The following is a 26,754-nucleotide window of genomic DNA, read 5'->3' as shown; positions in this document are numbered from 1 at the left end:
TGATCAGAAGGGGAACAGTATTAGTAAATGCCAGTGGGCAGGTGTCCAGACTGGAGGCAGGCACACATATGTACTGAAAAAGACATGGATTTCCTGCCTCCTACTCCCTCTCACCACAGTTCTTTTCCTTTATATTCTGGGCCCTAGGTGACCTAGCAACTTTGTTCCTATTGTTACAGCCAAGTTACTCCAAAGGGTCCATTTTCCTACTGAGGCAACTCTTTTTATATAATATTGGGGTTGTGACTCAGTGGTAGAGCGCTTGCCTCACATGTGTGAAGTACTGGGTTCGATACGTAGCACTGCATATAAATAAATAAATAAAGCACTGAATAAAATAAAGGTCCAGTAACAACTAAAAAAAGAAAATAATGCAAGTTTGTCTTGACTGTAAGGAATACTTTCATTAGTAGAGAATTACTTCTCTTTTTCCCTCTATGCTCTATGGAAAAGTTGTACTCAAGTGTGATGTTATGGCAAATGGTAGACAACATAGCCTAATGGAGACAGCATGGACTCCCGTACTAGCCAGTGTTATCTTAGGTAACTTACATAGACTCTGCAAGCTTCAGTATACCCATCTGTAAAATGGGGATAATGCCTAATAAGGGTTGGGGATGTATTAGAAATAAGGTATGCACAGGGTTCAGTACGGAAGAAATTCTCCAGAAGTGGCAACTATAGTCTTTGGAAAAATTAAGGCATGATTTGATGCTGTGAACACCGACTAATCATAACTTTTTGATATTCCCTGCCACACACATACACACACAGAGTGATACAGATCATGTTGGTGTCAGCATCTGCAGAAATCTCTGCTCAAGGAATCACCACTTAAATGTAAAAAGGCCGGTTGTCTTCAGCCTGGGGGTCACTCTTCTTCATGGATTTGGTCTAGGTCCAACTTTTGCAGTTACATCAGCCTTCTCTACTGTTCAGTGGTGGAGATGGGGAGCTGTAGGTTTAGGGCAATTAAGCTTTGGATTTCTCTTTAGGTCTGCTTCTCCCAATTCAGTGTCCATTGGCTCTTCTTTATTCACCTCAGCAATTCTGTGAAGAATTTCTTACGTTTTCCCCAGGGACGGCTTGCACCTGGTGGGTACCCACAGATTCCCTAAACTGAGTGTGATGCTCCTGCTTTCTCCCTTGCAGTCAGAGTTCCAAAGCCTTCCTTCAAGGTATCCATGGAGAGTCTTCCTAACCTGAGAAATGCTCCTGTTTGCTGAATCTGGGAGATTCCATGGTGCATTTAGTATTTGGCAGCCTCCCGGCTCCTGGGGCAGACCTGAGGTCCAATACATGCTCTAAAAAAAAAAAAAATTATGAAATATAGTAACTGCTCAGTAATGCTACCTGAGATGACAGTGATGATGGTGGGGACTGAAGCCAGTTTGGGCTCTCATTTTTCCCCACCACCCTTCTTCCAATATAATTAGCAGCACTAATGCTCTGGTAGGCTCGGTTAAGTGCTTTCTGTTCAGCATAAATATGTAAGTATTGTTTGCTGCTTAAGTCAAAGGTGGTGTGTAGATGATGTTTTCTTTTTTGAGCCCATTTTTGTTTTTCCTTCAATGAGGAAATGCCTCACCTTTTCATTTGCTTGGTTTTCTTTGAACATCTGACTAAGTCTTCCCACACACCTCCCTCCAACTGCTTTGTGAATCCCCTGTCATAGCTTTCCTCGTGGTCCAGCCTTGGCAGAGCATTTTGGCACGCCCCCCCCCCCCCATGGCGCCCTCTTGGAGCCCTGTGACTTCCGTTCCTATCTGCACTGGGAGGGGTACCACTTCCTTATAAAGACATTAGACAGTTCTCCTATTTTCTGGTCCCTTCCCAGCTCACAACCTATTCAGTTCCTAGTGCCTTGTCTCTCAAAGTTAAGTGCCCAGAAGGCCCATTGGACGGGGTCAAATTTTACCCCCTGTTTGAGTTTTGTAGTGTGGACTTTTCTGAAGTCTTGTTTCATCTAGGCTTTGTTGAGTTGGAGTGATTTTTCAATCAGGAAAAAGGTGACAGCATCTTCATTTCACCATTTAAACCTACCCATCTCTAACTTTTAACTCTAAAGTTTCTGATTATTGGCCAAATTAAAGTAATAAGCAAATAAAGAATTTAATAATCCTGGATATCCCAGACCCATTCTCTTCTTTCTTTTTTCTTTTGTCCTATTGTTCTTCCTTATCTGATACAAAGGAGAGCCTGCTTACATTCTCGGGGGCTGTCTCTAGTGTCTATCTCTAGTGAGAGAGCCTTTTCTTCAAATGCAGATTTTTATGCAAAAACAAAAACAAAAACAAAAACAAAAGGTCTGTTCTGAATAATAAGTCCATCTCTGTGAGGTAGCTTTTCTCATTTTAATATTGCAATTTAAATAAGACAAGGAGAATTTAGAGGTAATGGAGAACAACAGAGATAATTAAAGGGTGAGGAAATAGTGCTTCAAAGGAGATGGTAAGAAAGGAAGGGTTATTTATGTTGGGAAATATGAGGCAGGGAGTGTCCTCATAAGAGCATTAAATATAAAGGTGAAATGTAGGGACAGGGGCTCCCAGTTGCCCTTCTCAAGAAGAAAACATTCAAGGGGAAATGGATGACATTAATAATAGTGTATATAAATAGCAGAGTAGTGCATGAGAGTAGTAAGTGGAGTCAGTATATTTTACAAAGAAGTTTGAACTCAGTGAAGATGGTTTCTGGGATGAGCTGTCAAGCTGTAGCCACCTTGAGTAATTTTTCTTTGATGTGTATCTAAAGGTTCCAACTTAGCCTACAAGGAACTAAAAACTACATTACATTTCTTCTGAATCAGTTCATCTCCCTTGAGAGTGTCCAGGCTTAGATACTAGAAGGAGGTCTTCATTCTTCACTACTTGCGTGTTTTACTTCACCAATCTGAAGTCCATGCTCCGTGCTCTTGAGAGCTAATAACTTCATATAGTTCCAGCATTTGTGTGAATGAAACAATCATATGCAATTTTGAGATAAAAATATTTAAATCTTTATTCTTGTCTGAGTTTGCGTCTCCTGTTGTTTCTGCTGAAAGTATTATATTTATGTGAACTACAATGTTCTTAGGCATAAGCTTTAGCTAAAACCTCTCCACACTGGAAGGTCTTGTTCCTTTGCTGAGCCATGTTCCTTTGGCATCTCCCTTTTTCCTTCATATCTTTGTAGATTACCCTGAACCCTAGAACAGTCTCCAGATATTTGGTTGGTTGATTTGCTCTGACCTCTTCCCTGCTGCCCAATGTATCTACCATACTTGTTTTTTAATTCTTACCTAGCATTTCATAGGACTTGGTAGGCAGAAAAGGGCCCCTTATCTTGGCCTTTGGGAATATCACAATCAATATTTCTGTGCTGTATGAATAATATTGTTTGAGGAAGCAAGTTATTTAATGTTCAGGCCTAATAATATTTTCTGTAGTTACCACTTGGTGGAGGGCAACATGTTTTTTTTTTTTTTTTTTTTTTTTAACTGTCCTTAGAACACTGCCTCTGAAGTTGTGGTGCAGTGGCTTAGCCATTGGAGCTATTGAGAAAAGGGCTTGCTGACATCTTTGATGGTTCATCCCACCCCAGGCTATGCCTGAGAGTCACAATTCCCCAATTTATTGCAGACCTGGTTTTGGGAGGCATTCTGCCTCTTAGATTTTCTGTTACAAGAGAACACTGAGACATTGATATATTCCTTTCTTGAATTGAGATTTTCTTTTATTATTTCTGCCATCTTTAGAAGCCATGCTTAAGGGCTGAAGATGGAGCCTTAACTGCAGACCTGATGGACTTGGTTCCTTTGATTCCAAGTTTGTTCCCTTTCTTTTTTATACTACGCAGCTCATTTTATTTTATTTTATTATTTTTTTTTTTTGTACTGGGGGTTGAACCCAGAGGCACTCAACCACTGAGCCACATCCCCAGCCCTATTTTGTATTTTATTTAGAGACAGAGCCTCACTGAGTTGCTTAGCGCCTCGCTTTTGCTGAGGCTGGCTTTGAACTCATGATCCTCCTGCCTCATCCTCCCTACTTGCTGGGATTACAGGCATGTACCACTGTGCCCAGCTCCCTATGCAGCTTATTGAAGTACTTGGGAGAACACATATTTCAACTATTTTATAGGTAAAGAAATGGAAGTCGTAGCTTTTGCATTTGTCAGCAATTTAGGAATATGCAATATGAAACTTGTAAGTATATAGCTTTATGTAGCCTTCAATTTGATAAGGGTCCTTAAGAGTCTAAAGAAAGAACCAGGGCTAGGGGTGTAGCTCAGTGGTAGAGGCCTTACCTAGCATGTGCAGAGGGCTTGGGCTTGATCCCCAGCACCATTTAAAAAAGAAAAAAAGTCAAAGGCACAGGCAGATCTTTTGATAGTGAAAATCAAAATAATCTAACATTCCAACAATAGAGCATGGTTAAACAAATGGTGATTATTCAGTAGAATATTGTGCAAGAACTTAAAATTATTTTTTGAAAACTTTTATATGAGAAAATAATACAATTAATGAAATATACTCAACTTACTACAGGCTCAATCAGGTAAATAAATTAAACTTATACTTAATTAACAGAATGACAAAATATGCAAAAGTTTTAAAGTGACCTTCTGGGTAGTGACATGATGGGCTATTTTTATATTTCTCTTTTAGTTTCATGTAGTAATTTCTGATTTTCTTATAATTTGTTATCAGAAAATACTAAATATTATCAAAAAATTTTAAAGTAGAAGATTGACATTTCTAATGCCAATAATTTAAAAGATTGAAAACTCTTCCAAGTTCCAGGGTTTTATTGGTTTTAATCAGTTCTGATTTTGAAAAGGAATGCTTGATCCCAAGTTATTTTTGTTTTTCTTCTGGTCAACATATGATTGTATGTGGTACTCAAAGCCATTTAGTAAGGGGAGCGTTCTGAATATTGTTATTATAAAGGGGCAGATATGGCGATCATGCATCTTATAGTATAGCTGGGCCTTGAGCCAGCTTCTGCTACCTGATAGCCCTGGAACTTTGACCAGGTTATGTAGTCTCAGTTTCCTTATCTGTAAATTGTGATTGTGAGGATTAAATAAGATAATACATATAGAAATCTTTAGTACAATTCTTGGCACATAGCAATCATTAAGTTTGATTATAGCTGGAATGACAAGTGGTGGTTACTATATTATTACCACTGAAGAAACACTTTTCCCCAAATTCCCTTAAGTACAGTATTTAGGAATGGCAGATGTTAAGTGATTTAAATTTTTTTTTCTAATACAATGTTAACTTGAAGACTGTATAAAGTAGCGTTTCTTCTGTTCCTCTTTTCTACCCTGTGAGGATGGAAATGCTCTCATGACCTTTTCCAAGCTCATATTGATATAAACACATACAAGATGATTGGATTTTTGCTGGTTTTGCCCTACATATGACTTTGCAACTTTTCCTACTTAAAAGCATACCATTGGAGTTGCTCAGTCAGTATTTGTTGAGAACTGCATGATGCTGAAAGTTATTTGGACATAACATACAGGTTGCTATAATTTCTCACCCTCTACTGCATTGTTCGCTGCTGCATCCTTATGAAAAGTACTTAAGATTTGTTGCTTTTATTTCTAATGAAAGTTTCCCCAAAGTGGCATTGCTGAGTCACAGTATGTGCTAATTATAGTGCAGAAGGACTTGGGATGACAAAAGCAGTGTAAGCTTTGTTGATTGCTGCCTCCATACAATCTAAATGGAGAACAGATATGTATTTCTTTTCCCAGTTTTTAAAAAAACTTATGTAGAAAATTTTTATTAAAGGGTATTTAGTTTCAGGGATGTTTGAAATCTTAGCATTCTGAAGCATAGGTATAAACCAGAAGAGCAAAGGGACGCTTTGAATTAGGTTTACTCTATGTGGTATTTGCTATGTTTATTAGATACAGATTTGCTAGAAATTGCGCATGCTTTAAGGTTTTTTGTTTTGTTTTGGTACTGGAGAATGAATCCAGGCACTCAAACACTGAGCCACATCCCCAACCCTTTTTTGTATTTTATGTAGAGACAGGGTCTCACTGAGTTGCTTAGGGTCTTGCTAAGTTGCTGAGGCTGACTTTGAACTTGTGATCCTCCTGCCTCAGCCTCCTGAGCTGCTGATATTACAGATGTGTGCCACCACACCTGGCTGTCTTAAATTTTTGCAGTGTTTTAGACCTAAAAGACCCACTTAAAAACTCAAGCAATTGACATTTGCTTTCCTGTCCCTGGTGTGCTAACATCCTACATGGGTGCAGAAGGCAGTGGAGCTATCCCTGCAGACAGCACCCATCTCCAGAGGCCCAGGCTTGCTCAGCACTGATGCACACGCTTCTGAGCAATCTTCATGTTGAGGTTACCAATGGTAACTGGAATGATAGACACTAACTGTGTCTTTACAGCAGTGAGCCACCTGCTACAGGTAGACAGGCTCTTTTTCTCTGTAAGGTCACTGTGAACTACTTGGTATAACATAAGTTTTTCCAAGTGTCCACTTAAGTAGTGTAGGGTATGTGTCTTTACAAGGCAGGGGACAGAGAGAAGAAAGGGCACTTGAGATGGGTCTGTGCTGCATGTGTGTGCATGTAGTCTACCTGCAATAAGTAGCAGGACCATGTCTGTTTAGAAGCTTTGTTTTCTTTCATTAGCAATTAGCATTTGGTTACATCAGTTGGGATTACATAGCTCTGTAACAGCTGACACTAGTTCATACCTGTTTTCATTCTTTCTTGCCCCTGATTCAGCTTCTTGGCTCTTGTGCAGTGATTGCATCATGACACTTTAGAGCTTGCTTGGTCTTCTCCCTGACTTCCCAAAGTGGTCACAGATCTGAAACCCACCCTGTCACACTTCCAACTCAGTGGGATCTGTAGTTGCTTGCTTTGCTGTCACATTTTGTGTCTTTATGATGAATAGCTTTAATTTAAAAATTGTTCTGTAACTGGCTTTTTGAAAGTTTGGGGTACAGGGCAGTCTGTGTGTTTCCTTAGCTTTACTGTCATAGTCAGTGAAATAGCAACTGCAATGATAATGGCATTGATTTCAAACACGTAACTCATGCTTACCGTGTGTCAGGAATTTAGATACAGGTTCAGCTTCCCTAATCTGAAAATCTAAAATGTTTGCAAAACCCAAAACTTTTTGAGCGTGATCATGATGCTGCAAATGGACACAGTTCCATGCCATGAAGCTTTGTTTCATGCACAAAATTATTAAAGATATTCTGTAAAATGACCTTCAGAGACTGTGTACAAGGTGTATATAAAACATAAATGAATTTCATGTTGAGACTTAGGTCCCAGGTCCAAGATATTTAGTTATGTACTCTTCCAAAATCTAAAGGAAAAACAAAACCAGAAAACTGAAGTACTTTTGGTCCCAAGTATTTTAGATAAAGGTTATCTCACTTGTATTCTTAACTGATATAATTGTCCCAGCAACTCTATGAAATGAAAGTGATGAAGCCGTGGTTATGCAGTGGGTAAATGACATTCATGGAAGTGACTGCATCAGGGTGAGCCTTGCTTGTGGGGCTGGAGAAACCTATGAGCAAGCGGGCGACATACCCAGGGAAGGTAGTAAGTACTAGATGCTCAGACCTAGACAGAATTGGCAGAGTTGCTTGGCCGCTACTGACTGTTTGGATAGGAAGTGACACGGATGAGTCCTCTCATCCGAGAGCCCTGTACCCATGAGGGAAGTTGAGGGAACTCACTCAGGCATGGGCAGGAAGGAAAAGGAAGGGAAAGGGAGGTGTGGAAACTTTGCTGAGGGAAGTCACAGGCTTTTTGTCATGGGAAATTTCACATACATGCAAAACAGACACGTAGAGAATGGAGGTGATCTCTGATACGCTGTCTTCCAGCTTTGACTCTTGTCAGCTTATAGCCAGTGGGGCTTCAGCTATACTCCTACTCTATTACTGTACTGTCATGATTTTTAAAAGCAGATCCCAGGCAATAGTTTATCCATAAGTATTCAAGATGTACTTTGGCTACCTTAAGAGAAAAGTTTTACTAATGTAAGGTAAAAAATGAAGACTTGGATCCATACCGTTTGGAAAATAAAAAATCAAGTATCTAGTAGTCTCAAGGCAGTAATCCTCAAAGCAAGGCATGGGGAAGATTTTTGTTTTTTTTTTTTAAACAGGGGGCTTTCCAAATTTCTTGTCCTCCCAGAGGATCACTTCTTGCAGCCCCCCATACCCGCCAAGTGGAAAATCATGGCATGTGATGGTTCATGGAGCTGGTTTGCCTCTGTTAGAGGACTGTAAGACAGAGAAGCAGGGGCTGGGGCGGTGGCTCAGTGGTAGAGCACTTGTCTAAGCACTTGTGATGCCCTGGGTTGGATCCTCAGCACCACATAAAAATAAATAAATAAAGCAAAAGTATTGTGTCCAACTACAACTAAAAAAGAAATATTTTTTTGGAAAAAAAAAAAGACAGAAAAGTGCCTTGTATGGGGAAAGTGGTCCAACATAGCAGAGCCTTTACCTCTTCAGGAGCCTTTTTCTTCTTCTTCTTCTTCTTTTTAACTGCCATGAATGGGACTTATTTTAAAATGTATTTATTTTCTGTCTTCTTACTTAGATTATGCTACTTTTCTAAGATGCACCTGGCCATAGAAATTAGCCGATTGTATAGAAATTAGAATAAATTGCTTTTTGTCTTGGAAGCAATCAGGAGTCAGCATTGTTGAGTCTTGCTAAGTTGCCCAGGATTATGCTGCATATTATTTAATTGTTTATATTTAATACAGGCAATTTTGGATACAGCTTTCCTTGCTGTGGAAATGTGTTTATTTTTATCATTTACCCTGTCACCTCCCTTATTGCCACTTGTATTGTGTATTACCGTGTTTGTCTATGATAGCCAAACTTGTCTCTTTGAAATTTGCAAAGGGTGCTAGAAAGCAAGGTCAAGGAATTCACAAGGAACTATATATAAAATTAGAGAAAATGGACCAAGAATATATTTCCGTTTCCCCAGCACTCTCTGTGATGCTGGAATCTAGGATGTCGCAGCCCCATTTCTCAGTTTTCAGCTACATGCTGCCTAGACTGGTTGCGTTGTAGCCATCTTTCATGTGTAGATGATGTATCATCGTACAGGAGAGTAGCAGAGCAGAAATCTACGTCTCCTAATTTCAAATGTAGCTAAAGAAAGGCTTTGAAAGGTCATTTACGTGGCTAGTGCGTAGGAAAGTTGGAAAAATTTCCACCTCACCACTGAATATTTGAAAGCAGGAAGGAAATAATGGAATTTCTAAATGTGCTCTTTAAAATTCTTCTCATCATAGTTATTTTCTTTAGCAACTAAAGTTAGGGACTTGTGTTTTAAACCTTGTACCATACCTTTACTTGGCTAAAAGTAATTTGATATAAGGATAGGGAGGGCTGGGGATGTGGCTCAAGCGGTAGTGCGCTTGCCTGGCATGTGTGCGGCCTGGGTTGGATCCTCAGCACCACATACAAACAAAGATGTTGTGTCTGCCGAAAACTAAAAAAAAAAAATAAATATTAAAAAGGATAGGGAAAGAGTATACAGTTCTAAAGTTGATGGATAGCCCCAGCTGTTTGGGAAACTGAGGCAGGAGGATAGATTGAGCTCAGAAGTTTAAGGCCAGCCTGGGTCACATAGCTAGACCCTGTCTTTAAGAAAGATGATGATGAAGAAGCTGTTATAGTCTAATTTATACCAAACAAATCTCACTGCCTTTCTCCTCTTTAGGGGAAAATCAGAGAAGACCAGTTTTAATACTCCTTTCTTTCCCTCCTTTCCCTATTTATTTTTTAGCTTCCCCTTAGGAAGATGAGAGAGTGTACATGAACCCAGAGCTGTGTGAGGTGCATCTGTGCACAGGATGGAATAGTCGCATTGATTTTTCCTTTCTCACACCCAGGTCAGGGTTACATAGTTCTGTGAGGTGTGCTTGGGAGCTGTAATAATGTGGAATGCTGGAAAAGTTCCAGAGGGTGTTGGTAAATATAGGATGCAGCTGAATAGCTGTTAGCTTCTTTGGGCGTTTTCAGAATCTACACTTAGATAAAGTCAAGTGTACCTAACATAACATGGAAAATAAAAAAGAAAGTGCAACAAACACGTTTAGGACTTCAGTTTTAATTTCTTTCATTTCCCTAAAGACTGTGGGTCATTTAGTGAAGAAGATTAAGCTATATTTGGATGATATTAGTGAAAGATCTCTGTACTTCTTACCCTTCCTTTTAAATAATTTATTTAATCAGCTGAGACCTTTTTGATGAGAAAGCTGTCTTTGCTTTGTGTTTTCTGCTTTGAAGGGTGTGGGTGTGTGTGTATGCGCATGTGCATGTGTGATATGATTTTTGCTCATTATTCCCTAAAGACCTAAAAAGAGCATGCTACAGGGACACTGCTACATCGATGTTCATAGCAGCACAATTCACAATAGCAAGACTGTGGAACCAACCTAGATGCCCTTCAATAGATGAATGGATAAAAAAAATGTGGCATTTATACACAATGGAGTATTACTCTGCATTAAAAAATGACAAAATCATAGAATTTGCAGGGAAATGGATGGCATTAGAGCAGATTATGCTAAGTGAAGCTAGCCAATCCCTAAAAAACAAATGCCAAATGTCTTCTTTGATATAAGGAGAGTAACTAAGATCAGAGTAGGGACGAAGAGCAGGAGAAGAAGATTAACATTTAACAGGGATGAGAGGTGGGAGGGAAAGGGAGAGAGAAGGGAAATTGCATGGAAATGGAAGGAGACCCTCAGGGTTATACAGTGGAGGGGGTAGAGAGAGAGGAGGGGAGGGGAGGGGAGAGGTGGGGAGGGGGGAGGGTGGAGGATGGGAAAGGCAGCGGAGCACAACAGACACTAGTATATGTAATAGCAATATGTAAATCAATGGATGTGTAACTGAGGTGATTCTGCAATCTGTGTATGGGGTGAAGGTGGGAGTTCATAACCCACTTGAATCAAAGTGTGGAATATGATATGTCAAGAAATTTGTAATGTTTTGAACAACCAACAATAAAAAATTAAAATTAAAAAACAAACAAACAAACAAAAAGAATGGAAATACAAAATGCTGGAAATTCATAGTTCCTAGTTAATGATGGAAAGTTACACCTTATGGCTTGTAGTGAGCTGATGGACTGCTGGGGAGTGGATTTTAGAGTGACTTTGAAGCTTCTCTGTGTGTTCTCTGCCCCTGTAGCCTATTCTATAGAAGTTCTTTTAAGTGTGGTGTTTACAGAGCAAATATCCCAAGAAATTGCTTTCAGCACACTAAAAACACTTTGTATCACATCATTAAGTTCCACTGTAATTTTTTTTTCTTTCCAGGGTACTTTCATGGGATGCACTACATCTCTCCCTGAGACCACCCCCAGTTTATAAGCCACAGCAAGGGCTGGAAGAAGGAAACCAGGGTGGTGGGGAATTTCTTTTGGAAATCTGAGCTCTGTTTTTTTTTTTTTTTTTACCCCCGAAAGCACCAGTGAGCTGAATAATAACTCTCATGTCTGTTCTTCACAGTGTAACCCTCTCTTAAGACCCCAAAAGTGAGGCTCATAAGGCTCCAAATTTCTCCAGTGATCTAAAGAGCCATTGAAGTCACTCTGTAGGCTCTTGCCCTGCTTTGGCATCAAAACTCAGCGTCATTTTTCTCTCTTTCATCATAATGACAAACATTCACTTAGCTTCCTGCTGTGTGCAGAGCTCCATTTTATGATTATAGGAGACCACCCAGAGAACCCACATACATCTTTCCTTTCAGTATTCTAACCAGGGAGCTAAGTGCGGGTGTCACTATAGCATGAGAGAGACTGTACCAGGCCAGCAGCTTAAAGATGCAGCCTTATCCATTCTAAGATCAAAGGTAATTTGGGATCCATTTTCTCTCCTGCAGGAGAAAGAGGACGGTTGGCAACATTAGATATGTATTGGCTAAGATAAAAAGGAGGCTGGGATCTGCCCCATTCAGGATGGTCCCTTAAGAGGATATTTAGTCTATGATGAGCTCCCTCCTGCCTCAGGTGTCAGAGTTGGGAGAAAAACCAGGTAGCAGTGGCTGGGCTGGGAGAATGCACTTCATTCTCTGTCCATGTCCCCATGGGACTGTCTTTGCTTCACTGATCTCTATCCTTTGCTTTCCTGCCTCCTTCTGAGAGACTTTCTCCATGGGGGCTGGTGAGTGAAGTTCTTTACACCCCTGCGTGGCCATCCTTGAGCAAACCTTGCATGCTCTGGTCAGGATGGGAAGGGAGCTTGCCCACTACCCTGAAGCACAGGAGAAGACTTTTCTCATTTCCTTCTCACAAATAGATGGGGGATACTATCTTCAGAGATGAGCCTCAGAAGATGGATGATTTGCCATTTAATCCTGACCTCTGGTTAACACTAGTTCCTGCTATTGAAAGTTTGTTCCTGTCCCCTACAGTAAACCTTGGTCTGTAGGGAGAGTCCTTAGCTCAGCTGCAGCTCTCCCTCCTTGGTCCAGCAACATCTTTCCTCACTGTGGTGTTTAGCATTCACTTTGTAATTTCTTGACTGCGATAGGGACCCTGGGAGCTAGTGAGCTCGAGGAGTTAGTGGCACTTTCCCGCTTTGCTTTGTATTCCAAATTTCTCCAGTCATTGAAGGCCTAATAAAACCTAACTCTCTTATCCAAGGCTACTTTCCTTTCTAAAATGCACCCAGGCACAGAAATTTGCAGATTGTTTTGAGATCAGAATAAATTGCTGTTTGTCTTGGAAGACATCAGGAGTTGGCATTGTTGGTTCTTGCTAAGTTGCCCAGGCTGGCCTTAAACTTGTGATCCTCCTGCCTTAGTCTCTTGATTAGTTGAGATTACATGTATGCTACTCATTCAGCTAGCATTTAGTTTTACCATCCATATTAAAAAAATTATTTTTGCCCTAATTTCATGCATGATCCTTGGCAATAGCTTCAGCAGCTTGCTATTATTTACTAGATATGTTCTGGAACCATAGATAAATAAAACTACCTATTTGAAGTAACTTTTTATTTGTTTTTAAACTTGACTTTATTTTGTAGAGTAGGTTCACAGCAAAATTGAATGAAAGATAACAGCTATTCCCCACACCCCTCCCCAAAACCTACACAGCCTCTACTGTTGGCACCTACCACCAGCGTGGTATGTTTGCTACAATTTATGAACTTATGTTGCAAATTCCCTAAAATTCATCATTTACCTTAGGGTTCATTCTGATTTTTTTTTTTAAAGGGGCTATCCTTTTTTTTTTTTTTAAATAAATAGTAAACAGAATAAGGACTCTATTTTGAAAAGCAGTTTGCATTGAGAAGATCTAAGGTGTTATACACTTGGGACCTTTCTGTGACCATATGGCATTTACGTATAAGTTTTATAATATTCATGTTATAAAGTGAATGGGACGAAGCCCCAAAGAGTCACATGGGGAGAATCAGTTTCTTGGAGCCAAGCATTGAATAGAAAAGGAGATGGTTCAGAGTGGATTTTGCGTCAAGTCCACAGTATGGTGGCATATTTCAATCCCAGCTCTATCCATGAGGAGCAGGGAGCTAAGTTTTGTTTGAGGTAGAACTATATGGCTATTGGGTGGTTAAAAGGGGGAACTTGACAGGTGTGCTGTGGATTCTCGGAGAGCTTAAAAATAATGGATAACCCACTTGAATCAAAGTGTGGAATATGATATGTCAAGAAATTTGTAATGTTTTGAACAACCCACAATAAAAAATTAAAAAAAAAAATAATGGATAATTCATTGACTATTAAAAATGTTAAAACTGAAAGGAACTAAGAGATTGCTAATCTGTCTGGTTAATCTCAGACAGATTGTTACCTGGGGTAAATTTAGGCATAGTACTTCCTAAAGGTAAGGGTCATCCCAAATGAGTGCCTGAAAGTTCTTTCCAGAAGCAGAGATCTAGATGTCACAGGCTTTAAACCCAGGAAAATGATGTGTGTGGGAGAGGTGGAAAAGTGCTAGCTCTGGAGGAGTATATCATCTAAAGTGTATTAATATTTTTATTAGTATATTAAAATAAGAACAAATGACTGTGGGTGTTGAAAGAAAGGACTCCTTGTGTTGAGAAGGGTCCAGAGAAGTTTATTAAAAGAAGCAGCATCATTTAAATAGAGCTTTAGAGAGTAGGTATGAACATGTTTATTACCTTCTTTTTAATTTTTGGTTTTGAAATAGGAAAGCTAAAAGGGTTGCAGTGGATATCTGTATGCAGATATTCAGACAGCTGGATTCAACAACTGTTAACCATTTTTTAGCATTTGTTTCAATTCTGAATTTTTGTATATGTTTTAACCATTTTAAAGTTGGGGCAGGCATCACGATAATTTTATCCCTGATAAAGCCCACTGCCATCTCCTAACGCCATTCTTCTCCATAACTACAATCCACTATCAAAAACTCAAGAAAATTAACAATTACACATTGGTATCATCTAATTTCTATTTTTAAGTTTTTCTAGCAGTCTCATTTAGCTTTGGTAGCTCCCCCCTCCCTCCCACCAAAAAAACAAAAACAAAAACAAAAAACCCTTGATTTAATCAATCAAGATGGACACATTGTATTTTATTTTCCTGACTCCTAAATCTCTTGGACTCAAAGGCAGCCCTTTCTGCCTGCCCCTTCCAGCTCCTTTCCCCCATTCGTTTTTTGTTCCATGATATTGACTTTCAGAAGGACCAGGCTGATTTTCTCACAACTTTTTTGTTGAGATCTTATCCTATAAGTTTCTTGCAAATGGAGGATTTAGAAAGTCTTTTTAAAACTCAGAATGGGGTGGGGTGTAGTGGCACCCACCTGTAATCCCAGTGACTCTTGGGAGGCTGAGGCAGGAGGATCACAAATTCAAGGCCAGCCTAAGCAACTTAGTGAGATCCTGTCTCAAAGTTAAAAATAAAAAGGGCTGGGGATATGGCTCAGTGGTACAATGCCCCCTGGGTTCAATCCCTGAACCAAACAAACAAAAAACCAACTGAGAATAGATATTTTCTAAGAAAAATGCTACCAGATTGTTATTAGCCATGCATGTAAAGATATTGCTCCTGACATACTATTTTCAATAGGTAATCTGCAAAATAATCTTTATTTACAAAAATAATATAGGACAGTCAGAAGACACTGGAACAACTAAAACATACGTAAGGTTAGAGTTCTGTTTAATAACTACTGATATTACCCTGTGGTGGCAATTTTGCTGAACTTACATTCTTTCCTATGTACATGTCTTATTTATTCTGACTACTGCCATCATCTACACACATTGCCGTGCAGAGTTCTATTTCACTAGCTGTGCATTGTGAATGTGGTCCTGTAGAATAAGTTGTGGAGATTGTTTTTGGTAGGATAGACATGCAACAAGCCAGCCACATTCCTGCATGGGTGTTTAAGGTGAGACACACCCAAATATAAAGTGCCTGGCCCAAGATTAGAAAAGTGGTTTGTGATCACAGAGCAAATAGTTGTCTCTGTTGGAGGTTCTCTGACTAATGGAGGCATGAAATCCTGGCCTCTCTGCCCTGTGCTTCAGTAAGTCGAGGGGAATTTGTCAGTCGTAAACACTTCAGGGCTGTATATTTGGATTCTGGGCTGCCATCCCTTTCTTTTCCTTTGGGTGGGTCCCTCCATATTTCTGTACCTGTCAGGAGATCAGGTCGGGCTACCTTGGAGGTAAACACGATGCGCTGCCAATGAGAAGTAAGTTAGAAATATTAATAGATTTTACCAAGCCAGAGTCTCTAGCACATGTATTTTAAGCCGTCATAAAGCATATACCTGTCATGTTAAGGAATGTGCCAAAGGCAAATATCAAAAGACCTGCTGTGGGAGTGCAGGAGTGTGTTTTGCTGTGTTGTAGCTTATGCCCTGACAACCTCCCGGAGGCCTGGGGGCTGGCAGGGAGTGGTCTGTAAATATCGAAGCCATCTTATTTATTAATCTTAAGAATTCCTGCGACTATGAGTTACTCCTGTTTGTCCTCCTGAGTGTCCCGAGGCTCAGGGATATTTCTGTGTTGGTGGATAGAGGGAGGGGGTGAAGCATGGGTGGGTCTGCTGGAGTTAGGAAATCGAGTTCACCAAACAAATGAGCTAGAGATGGTCCTTGAAGCTTAATGGAGAACAGACCATTCGGATAGAAAAGCTTTCTGGATATTTCTGGGATCTTTGAAAGATTAGTTTCACAAACCTCCCAGCCGGAACATTGCGCGTGCAGGATAGAACGGTAAAGCCGCTTTTGTTGTTGTTATTTTATTTGGTGTTCTCCATTGGCAATGAAGTCATCCTTCTCATTTGGTGGGGCATCAGGGTGCCAGTAAATCTTGTTATTAGTTAAGTTAAATTATCTGTAATTTTAGTCACAGGTTTTTTTGCATCAGGCATTTTTTTTGGGTAAAGGAACAAAATGATGGTAGGATGGTTCCACACATCTGTCTAAATATTTGTTGAAAAAAAGGACAAAGGGTTGTGTATTTAAGTGCATTAAAGAATCACAGATTTTTAGGGGCCAGGAGTGTAGCTCAGTGATAGAGCATGGGCTTAGCACGTGCCAGGGTTCCCGGGTTCAATCTCCAGAAACCCCTCAAATATATATATATATACACATACACACAGATATATTTTAAATTATTTTTAAAAAGAGGAAAGTAGCTGATTATATGAAATGTGTATTCCTACCATTTCACATCATCCTAAGTAAATATAATATATAATAAAATAAAGATAAATGTTAAAAATAAAAGCTAAAGACGTTAATTAAAAAAAAAAGGAGGTAGTGTTACTAAGAGCGAGGAGGAACAAGATCAGATTTTAAGTTCAGCAAGGTAGTGAAATCACTGAACTTCTTTTCATCTGTAAAGAAATTTATTCTCTAGGAAGGTTCATGAGATTAAAACGAGAATATAGAAGTTAAAGTGCTCAAATTATGCTCCTAGTGCTTTTTATGAGCAGATAGTGTTGTGGAGTGGGAAAAGCATGTGAGTTGAAGTTGCACGGACGCTGGTTTGAATTCTGGCCTTGCAGTGAACACTGTTGAGTTGGTCTGAACTCTACATCTTCAGCTTGAAGTGGCTTTTATCATAGAAGCCTCATAAAATAGGGGAGAGCACATGGCCTCCACCAAAACCCTCAGGAGCTTAGAGTTCCTGGTGCTGGGACCTGGCTGTTCACCTGCCTCTGTGTGTGTGTGTGTGTGTGTGTGTAGTATGTACCACACTATTGAGACTTCCCTTCCAGCACATGACCAGGCTCTTTCTTTTCTTTCTGCAGCTGTCTTCCAGAAGGCCACACTGGGCATGGACACCGCTTTCTATAACTGCAGGAGCACAGGGAGTAGTGTGATCACTTGGTCACAAAACTGCTAAGGCCATCTCAGGGGCGTGTGCGCCAGGACAGGAAGGCGGCGTCGGAGGGCCACAGAGCCATGCCTTTTGGTCTGAAGCTCCGCCGGACACGGCGCTACAACGTCCTGAGCAAGAACTGCTTCGTCACTCGGATCCGCCTATTGGACAGCAATGTTATTGAATGCACACTGTCTGTGGAAAGCACGGGGCAAGAGTGCCTGGAGGCTGTGGCCCAGAGGCTGGAGTTGCGGGAGGTAAGCGAGTGTGTGTGGACACCGTGCCCATGTGTCGGGTTGGCATAGGAGGAAGAAATCCCTAGTGGACCCAGCCAGCTGTTTCTTGGCACCTGCCATGCCCTTTAGCCCAAGTGCTGTGTTCATGAGATCCTGCTCTTCTTAGCATGAGAGCGATCTCAGACTTCAGTGGGTCAGACCTGGGCCAAGGTGGCGGAACAGGGACCCTGCCTGGAGCTGGCACAGGGTGGCAGATCCCAGTTGTTCCCACCAGAAAGGAGGTTTTCTGGGAGGTAAAAATGTGAGACTCTCCCCACCAAAGTCATTTTCTTACTTTGAAACAACGAGTGGGTAGTTGGTATCTTGGCATCTCCGACACAGATCAAGGAGAAAACGCCCACATTCAGAATGGGTGCAGCTGCTCTTCTGTTTGTTTGTTTCTATATTTTCCTCTTGAAGAAGAGAAAAAGCATTTAAAGTGAGCGTGACCAGTGAGACTTTGGGGAGGGATCGTAAAAGGAGAATTTGTTCCTCTTAAGATCCTCACTGACCTGAGTTTTTTCATACCATCTGTGAGACTGCTTGGACTTCAGGCATCCCAAGGGATGAGCATTTAGAAGGTCACGTCGTCACTCTTTAGAAGAGAACTGGGGCAGCATAGGGGCTCTGTGTTGTTCATGACCAGCCAGCCTTGCTTTTCACGGGCTTACACTTACAGACATTCAGGACAAGAGGCACAGGCCTGTGTGTCTGGGTCTCTACAGCCTGGTATCCTGGCTGGTGGGTGGGCGGAGGGGGTGGGCAAAGGGGGCGGGCTGGATGGCGGTCAATGTTGACTGCTGCAGGCCCTAAGGTGCATGGTCCTAAGCATCAGAAAATGCTTTGCAATCATCTGAGGCTCTTGTGGGGTCCAGGTGACAGCACTGCCCAGGACTGTAGGTGACAGAGGAGGTGATGGTCACCGTTGGGAGTGAGCATATGCGGTTTCTTTCCCTCTGCACAAAGGCCCCATGCCAAAGAGTCCTCCCCTCCCCTGTCCACCCCTGTGCTGTTCCCTGGGAGACTGGTCCATCTGAACCCTCTGTCTCCTGCTGTTCTTTGTGTTGAGACTTTGGATGCAGTGGTCATCCCTCCTTTGAGGTTTGCTTTGCAGTGCAGAAGCCTGTTCTAGACCAGAGAAGGGGAGGCGACACAATAGAGGCCACATGTGAAATGTCCTGCCTTGATGATGGGTAGCACATTAGGGTTTTGAACGAACACACACACACACACACACACACACACACACGCAAGCATAGGCATAAAGGAAAAACCCTGATATTGCTGAATAGTTGGGCAGTAGGCTCTAAATTCTTGGAAGAAATTCAATTATAGCACATTAAAAGACATGAAGTGCTTTTACTTTTGAGGACTTTAAGTCACTCATGCTAACTGTGTATTATTTGTAGGCATTGATAGCATGTGGCTAAGTAGCTATAAGCACAGGCTTGTAGTGCTTTTTTTGGGAGGGGGTGCTGGAGATGGAACCCAGAGGTGCTTTACCTGAGCTACAGCCCCAGGTTTTTGGGTTTTTTTTTTTCATTTTGAGTCAAGTTCTCACTCAGTTTTTGAGGGTCTTGCTAACTTGCCTTATGGGTCTTAAACTTTGTGATCCTCTACCTCAGTCTCCTGGGTTGCTGGGATTACAGGTGTGTACCACTGTTCCCAATAGGCTTTGTAGTCTTGAACTTGGGTTCAGAGCATTATTCTGTCACTTACTAGCTGGGTATCCTTGGAAAAGTTACTGAAGCTCTCTGGGGATTGATTTTCCCACCTGTGATTGACAATAATGATGCTTATCTACTGGGACTATTGTAAATCCTGGAAGTTTGTGTGGAAAATGTGTAATGCTGTATCTAATAATTTATATTGTTTAAATTTGAATGTCTTAACAGTTTTACATGGAAAGAAAATATTGAGCCACTGTATTATATCAGGTTCTATTTTAGGACTTGATGAAACAAAGATAAATAAGCTACAGTTTTGTCTTCAAGACGTGCACAGAACAGTAGGGGAACGTAGCACATAAAAAAACATTCAGATTGAATGCTATCTGTGCTAAAACAGAAATTAGGAGCAGGCCTGAAAAGCAACTGTTCTCCTTTAGAGTTGTGCAGTGCACTCACTGACCCACTGCAGCTTGGGAAAGAAAGTCTCAGTGAAAGGCGAACAGAGCCTCCAGTCTTTGAACTGGGACTCCAAGGATACTTAGGAATTCAGCAGGTAGAAAAGAGGCAGGTCATCCTGAGCACTCAGAGTTGGATTTTAAAAGATTCAAGGATGTGAAAGAACAGCTACCAGTCTTGGGGGCTGAGAAGGGATCTTGGCCAGTCACCAGGTAGAGCTAGAGTGAAAGGAGAAAGGTGAGGTGTCTGGACATGTGTGTGGTAATAAATACTTGACTCAGACTGTCATTGCTCCTAGTGAGAGGGCAAAGGGCAGCCTGGGATTATCCCACAGCTACGCCTTGACAAAGGGTGAAGTGCAGTTAGATTCCAGTCAAGTGTGTGTGGAGCTGTGATTGATGTCCCATTACGAAGGGGGCCTTGCATTTAACACTGGCTTTATTTTGACACTCCCTAAATAAGTCCATCACATTGGAGCAAATCACTTTCTCTTTGAGTTTTGTGCTTTCATTCTATGACAGATAACACTGAAGGTCTGACCTTGCGTAAATCAGTCCTGTCAATATTCTTGAGTGAAAGGGCAGATGGAGTCAGCTGGTGCTTTGTTCTTCATTTACACACGCACACCTGGAGCAGGACGGCTAAAAGCACAAGTAGCAGGGGAAAGTGCAGGGTCTGTACCTCAGACCTTGACCTTTTCCATATAGAACTGATGGTGCTTTAGAAGAGAAGGTGAAAATCAATCTAAAGTATAACAAAGTGTTTAGTCCTGATGAAGCCTTAGAAACCAGATGATGATGGATATTTGGCCTTGACATTGGAACTAGTTTAGTTGTATCCTAAATTTTATAATAGCTAATAATTTATAAAGGAAAGGATGTATAGTAAACTTAAAACACTTTTTAAAAACTTTGTGATCTATGTTAATTCTTTTTTTTTTTTAATTTTTTATTGTTGGCTGTTCAAAACATTACATAGTTCTTGATATATCATATTTCACAATTTGATTCAAGTGGGTTATGAGCTCCCATTTTTACCCCATATACAGATTGCAGAATCACATCAGTTACACATCCATTGATTTACATATTGCCATACTAGTGTCTGTTGTATTCTGCTGCCTTTCCTATCCTCTACTATCCCCCCTCCCCTCCCCTCCCCTCCCCTCCCCTCCCCTCCCCTCTTCTCTCTCTGCTCCCTCTACTGACATTCGTTTGTCCCCCTTATATTATTTTTCCCCTTCCCCTCACTTCCTCTTGTATGTACTTTTGTATAACTCTGAGGGTCTCCTTCCATTTCCATGCATTTTCCCTTCTCTCTCCCTTTCCCTCCCACCTCTCATCCCTGTTTAATGTTAATCTTCTTCTCCTGCTCTTCGACCCTACTCTGTTCTTAGTTACTCTCCTTATATCAAAGAAGACATTTGGCATTTGTTTTTTAGGGATTGGCTAGCTTCACTTAGCATAATCTGCTCTAATGCCATCCATTTCCCTGTAAATTCTATGATTTTGTCATTTTTTAATGCAGAGTAATACTCCATTGTGTATAAATGCCACATTTTTTTAATCCATTCGTCCATTGAAGGGCATCTAGGTTGGTTCCACAGTCTAGCTATTGTGAATTGTGCTGCTATGAACATCTATGTAGCAGTGTCCCTGTAGCATGCTCTTTTTAGGTCTTTAGGGAATAGACCGAGAAGGGGAATAGCTGGGTCAAATGGTGGCTCCATTCCCAGCTTTCCAAGAAATCTCCATACTGCTTTCCAAATTGGCTGCACCAATTTGCAGTCCCACCAGCAATGTACAAGTGTACCCTTTTCCCCACATCCTCGCCAGCACTTGTTGTTGTTTGACTTCATAATGGCTGCCAATCTAACTGGAGTGAGATGGTATCTTAGGGTGGTTTTGATTTGCATTTCTCTGACTGCTAGAGATGGTGAGCATTTTTTCATGTACTTGTTGATTGATTGTATGTCCTCCTCTGAGAAGTGTCTGTTCAGGTCCTTGGCCCATTTGTTGATTGGGTTGTTTGTTCTCTTATTGTCTAATTTTTTGAGTTCTTTGTATACTCTGGATATTAGGGCTCTATCTGAAGTGTGAGGAGTAAAGATTTGTTCCCAGGATGTAGGCTCTCTATTTACCTCTCTTATTGTATCTTTTGCTGAGAAAAAAACTTTTTAGTTTGAGTAAGTCCCATTTGTCGATTCTAGTCATTAACTTTTGTGCTATGGGTGTCCTATTGAGGAATTTGGAGCCCGACCCCACAGTATGTAGATCGTAGCCAACTTTTTCTTCTATCAGACGGCGTGTCTCTGATTTGATATCAAGCTCCTTGATCCATTTTGAATTTACTTTTGTGCATGGCGAGAGAAAGGGATTCAGTTTCATTTTGTTGCATATGGATTTCCAGTTTTCCCAGCACCATTTGTTGAAGATGCTATCCTTCCTCCATTGCATGCTTTTAGCCCCTTTATCAAATATAAGGTAGTTGTAGTTTTGTGGATTGGTTTCTGTGTCCTCTATTCTGTACCATTGGTCCACCCGCCTGTTTTGGTACCAGTACCATGCTGTTTTTGTTACTATTGCTCTGTAGTATAGTTTGAAGTCTGGTATCGCTATACCGCCTGATTCACACTTCCTGCTTAGCATTGTTTTTGCTATTCTGGGTCTTTTGTTTTTCCATATGAATTTCATGATTGCTTTCTCTATTTCTACAAGAAATGCCATTGGGATTTTGATTGGCATTGCATTAAACCTATAGAGAACTTTTGGTAATATCGCCATTTTGATGATGTTAGTTCTGCCTATCCATGAACAGGGTATATTTTTCCATCTTCTAAGATCTTCTTCTATTTCTCTCTTTAGGGTTCTGTAGTTTTCATTGTATAAGTCTTTCACCTCTTTTGTTAGGTTGATTCCCAAGTATTTTATTTTTTTTGACGATATTGTGAATGGAGTGGTTGTCCTCATTTCCATTTCAGAGGATTTGTCGCTGATATACAGGAATGCCTTTGATTTATGCGTGTTGATTTTATATCCTGCCACTTTGCTGAATTCATTTATTAGCTCTAATAGTTTCTTTGTAGACCCTTTTGGGTCTGCTAGGTATAGAATCATGTCATCTGCAAATAGTGATAATTTAAGTTCTTCTTTTCCTATTTTGATGCCTTTAATTTCTTTCGTCTGTCTAATTGCTCTGGCCAGTGTTTCGAGAACTATGTTGAACAGAAGTGGTGAGAGAGGGCATCCCTGTCTTGTTCCAGATTTTAGAGGGAATGCCTTCAGTTTTTCTCCATTCAGAATGATGCTAGCCTGAGGCTTAGCATAGATTGCTTTTACAATATTGAGGTATGTTCCTGTTATCCCTAGTTTTTCTAGAGTTTTGAACATAAAGGGATGCTGTACTTTGTCAAATGCTTTTTCCGCATCTATCGAGATGATCATGTGGTTCATATCGTTAAGTCTATTGATGTGGTGAATAACATTTATTGATTTCCGTATATTGAACCAGCCTTGCATCCCAGGGATGAATCCTACTTGATCATGGTGCACAATTTTTTTGATAAGTTTTTGTATCCGAGTGGCCAGAATTTTATTGAGGATTTTTGCATCTAGGTTCATTAGAGATATTGGTCTGTAGTTTTCTTTCTTTGAAGTGTCTTTGTCTGGTTTAGGTATCAGGGTGATGTTGGCCTCGTAGAATGAATTTGGAAGTTCTCCCTCTTTTTCTATTTCCCGAAGTAGCTTGAAAAGTATTGGTATTAGTTCCTCTTTAAAGGTTTTGTAAAACTCTGCTGTATACCCATCCGGTCCTGGGCTTTTCTTAGTTGGTAGTCTTTTGATGGTTTCTTCTATTTCCTCGATTGATATTGGTCTGTTTAGGTTGTCTATATCCTCCTGACTCAATCTGGGCAGATCATATGACTTAAGAAATTTATCTATGCCTTCACTATCTTCTAATTTATTGGAGTATAAGGATTCAAAATAATTTTTGATTATCTTCTGTATTTCTGAAGTGTCTGTTGTGATATTGCCTCTTTCATCCCGTATGTTAGTAATTTGAGTTCTCTCTCTTCTTCTCTTCGTTAGCATGGCTAAGGGTCTGTCGATTTTGTTTATTTTTTCAAAGAACCAACTTTTAGTTTTGTCAATTTTTTCAATTGTTTCTTTTGTTTCGATTTCATTAATTTCAGCTCTGATTTTAATTATTTCTTGCCTTCTACTTCTTTTGCTGTTGTTTTGCTCTTCTTTTTCTAGGATTTTGAGATGAAGTATGAGATCATTTATTTGCTGGTTTTTTCTTTTTTTAAGGAATGAACTCCAAGCAATGAATTTTCCTCTTAGAACTGCTTTCAATGTGTCCCATAGATTCCGATATGTTGTGTCTGTGTTTTCATTAATCTCTAAGAATTTTTTAATTTCTTCCTTGATGTCTTCTATAACCCATTGATCATTCAGTAACCTATTGTTCATTCTCCAAGTGATGTATTCTTTTCCCTTCCTTCTTTTATCGTTGATTTTCAGTTCCGTTCCATTATGATCAGATAGGATGCATGGTATTATCTCTACTCCTTTATATTGTCTAAGAGTTTCCCTGTGACATAATATATGATCTATTTTTGAGAAGGATCCATGTGCTGCTGAGAAAAAAGTGTAACTGCTTGATGTTGGGTGGTATACTCTATATATGTCAGTTAGGTCTAGGTTATTAATAGTGTTATTGAGTTCTATAGTTTCCTTATTCAACTTTTGTTTGGAAGATCTGTCCAGTGGTGATAGAGGTGTGTTGAAGTCTCCCATGATTATTGTATGGTGGTCTATTAGACTCTTGAACTTGAGAAGAGTTTGTTTGATGAACATAGCTGCACCATTGTTTGGGGCATATATATTTATGATTGTTATGTCTTGTTGGTGTATGGTTCCCTTGAGCAGTATGTAGTGTCCCTCTTTATCCCTTTTGATTAACTTTGGCTTGAAATCTATTTTATTTGATATGAGTATGGATACTCCTGCTTGTTTCCGAAGTCCATATGAGTGATATGATTTTTCCCAACCTTTCACCTTCAGCCTATGTATGTCTTTTCCTATCAAATGCGTCTCCTGTAGGCAGCATATTGTTGGGTCTTGTTTTGTGATCCATTCTACTAGCCTGTGTCTCTTGATTGGTGAGTTTAAGCCATTAACATTTAGGGTTATTATTGAGATATGGGTTATTCTTCCAGCCATATTTGTTTATTTATGTTACTAAACATGGTTTGTTTTCCTCTTTGATTATTTTCCCCCCTTTAGTGTCCTACCTCCCACTGTTGGTTTTCATTGTTATTTTCCATTTCCTCTTCCTGTAATGTTTTGCCAAGGATGTTTTGAAGAGATGGTTTTCTAGCTGCAAATTCTTTTAACTTTTGTTTCTCGTGGAAGGTTTTAATTTCATCTTCCATCCTGAAGCTTAATTTCGCTGGAAACACAATTCTTGGTTGGAACCCATTTTCTTTCAGTGTTTGAAATATGTTATTCCAGGATCTTCTAGCTTTCAGAGTCTGTGTTGAAAGATCAGCTGTTATCCTGATTGGCTTACCCCTAAATGTGATCTGCTTCCTTTCTCTTGTAGCTTTTAAAATTCTCTCCTTATTCTGTATGTTGGGCATCTTCATTATAATGTGTCTAGGTGTGGGTCTCTTATGATTTTGCACATTCGGCGTCCTGTAGGCTTCTAGGATTTGGGGTTCTGTCTCATTCTTGAAGTCTGGGAAGTTTTCTCGTATTATTTCATTGAATAGATTGCTCATTCCTTTGGTTTGAAACTCTGTCCCTTCCTGTATCCCAATGACTCTTAAATTTGGTCTCTTGATGTTATCCCATATTTCTTGGATGTTCTGCTCATGGTTTCTTAACAGTCTTGCTGAGCTGTCTATGTTCTTTTCCAGTTGAAATACTTTATCTTCATTGTCTGATGTTCTGTCTTCTAAGTGTTCTACTCTGCTGGTAGTATTCTCCATTGAGTTTTTAAGTTGGCTTATTGCTTCCTGCATTTCTAGGATTTCTGTTTGTTGGTTTTTTATAACCTCTATTTCCCTGAGGTTAGTTGATCTTTTGCTTCTTGGATTTGTTTATGTAATTCATTGTTGAAGTGATCTTTCATTGTCTGATTTTGCTGTCTGATGTCTTCCTTGAGACTCCAGATCATCTGAAGCATGTATATCCTGAATTCTTTATCTGACATTCCATCTGCTGCAGCTATTACCTCTTCTAACGTTGAGTTGACCTGCAATGCTTGTGGTCCTTTCTTTCCTTGTCTCTTCATACTGTTCGCGTTCCTTTCTACTTGGTGATATGTTAATTCTTTTACCAGTTAATCTTGTAAGATAGTTGTAAAATAGGCTTCAAAGATTTTTTTTTTTTTTTTGGTACCAGGGATTGAACCCAGGGGGGCTTAGCCACTGAGCAACATCCCCAGCTCGTGTGTGTGTGTGTGTAATGTATTTATTTTAATTTAGAGACAGGTTTCATTGAGTTCTACGTGCATTGCTAAGTTGCTAAGGCTGGCTTTGAACTTGTGATCCTCCTGTCTCAGCCTCCCAGTCTGCTGGGATTACAGGCGTCTTCAAAAAATTTTAAAGACTATCTTTTAGAGTAGTTTTAGGTTTGAGAGGAAGGTACAGAGATTGTACTCCCCATCCGAACTCATGCATAGCCCCTCACCCCTGCTAGTCAGATGTTTGTTAATATTAATGAACTTATGTCCTCACATCACTATCACCTAAAACCCCTAGTTTGCATTAGGGTTCACTGTTGCAGCTGCATGTTCTGTGGGTTTGGGCAGATGTGTGAAGGCTTGGAGGTGCGCGGTACACTGAGCAGCAAGTCTGTTTCAGGTGTATTGGTGTGCTGCTGGTTCCCACGGCATTCAGAGGGTCCAGGTCTGGTTCATGTGAAGGGTGATGTGAAGCTGCATGTGAAGGGTGCCTGCCCCCAGGAAGTAGGGGAGCAGAGGAATGAGAAACCAA

At 40.3% G+C, this 26,754-nt stretch overlaps 1 protein-coding gene across 4 annotated transcripts in view; it reads left to right on the top strand.

Moving 5' to 3' along the window:
- Ptpn14 (protein tyrosine phosphatase non-receptor type 14) overlaps positions 1 to 26,754 on the top strand; it is a 180,619-nt gene that overhangs the window by 52,755 nt on the left and 101,110 nt on the right. For 2 of the 4 annotated variants that reach the window (XM_046438465.2, XM_058577047.1), the window contains exon 2: positions 17,280 to 17,607. In XM_046438465.2, the coding sequence (XP_046294421.1) occupies positions 17,434 to 17,607 (174 nt within the window). In that variant the 5' untranslated portion in view covers positions 17,280 to 17,433. Of the gene's footprint in view, positions 1 to 15,368; positions 15,712 to 16,069; positions 16,237 to 17,279; positions 17,608 to 26,754 lie in introns of those variants that run through there. The other 2 variants (XM_058577048.1, XM_046438466.2) reach the window with 2 other exon arrangements.

The sequence above is a fragment of the Marmota monax genome, unplaced genomic scaffold, assembly GCF_021218885.2.
Source record: "Marmota monax isolate L192 unplaced genomic scaffold, Marmota_monax_Labrador192_F-V1.1 WCK01_AAM20220418_F8-fsc00118, whole genome shotgun sequence".
Lineage (NCBI taxonomy): Eukaryota > Metazoa > Chordata > Mammalia > Rodentia > Sciuridae > Marmota > Marmota monax.
This window is presented reverse-complemented; position numbering and strand designations above follow the sequence as displayed.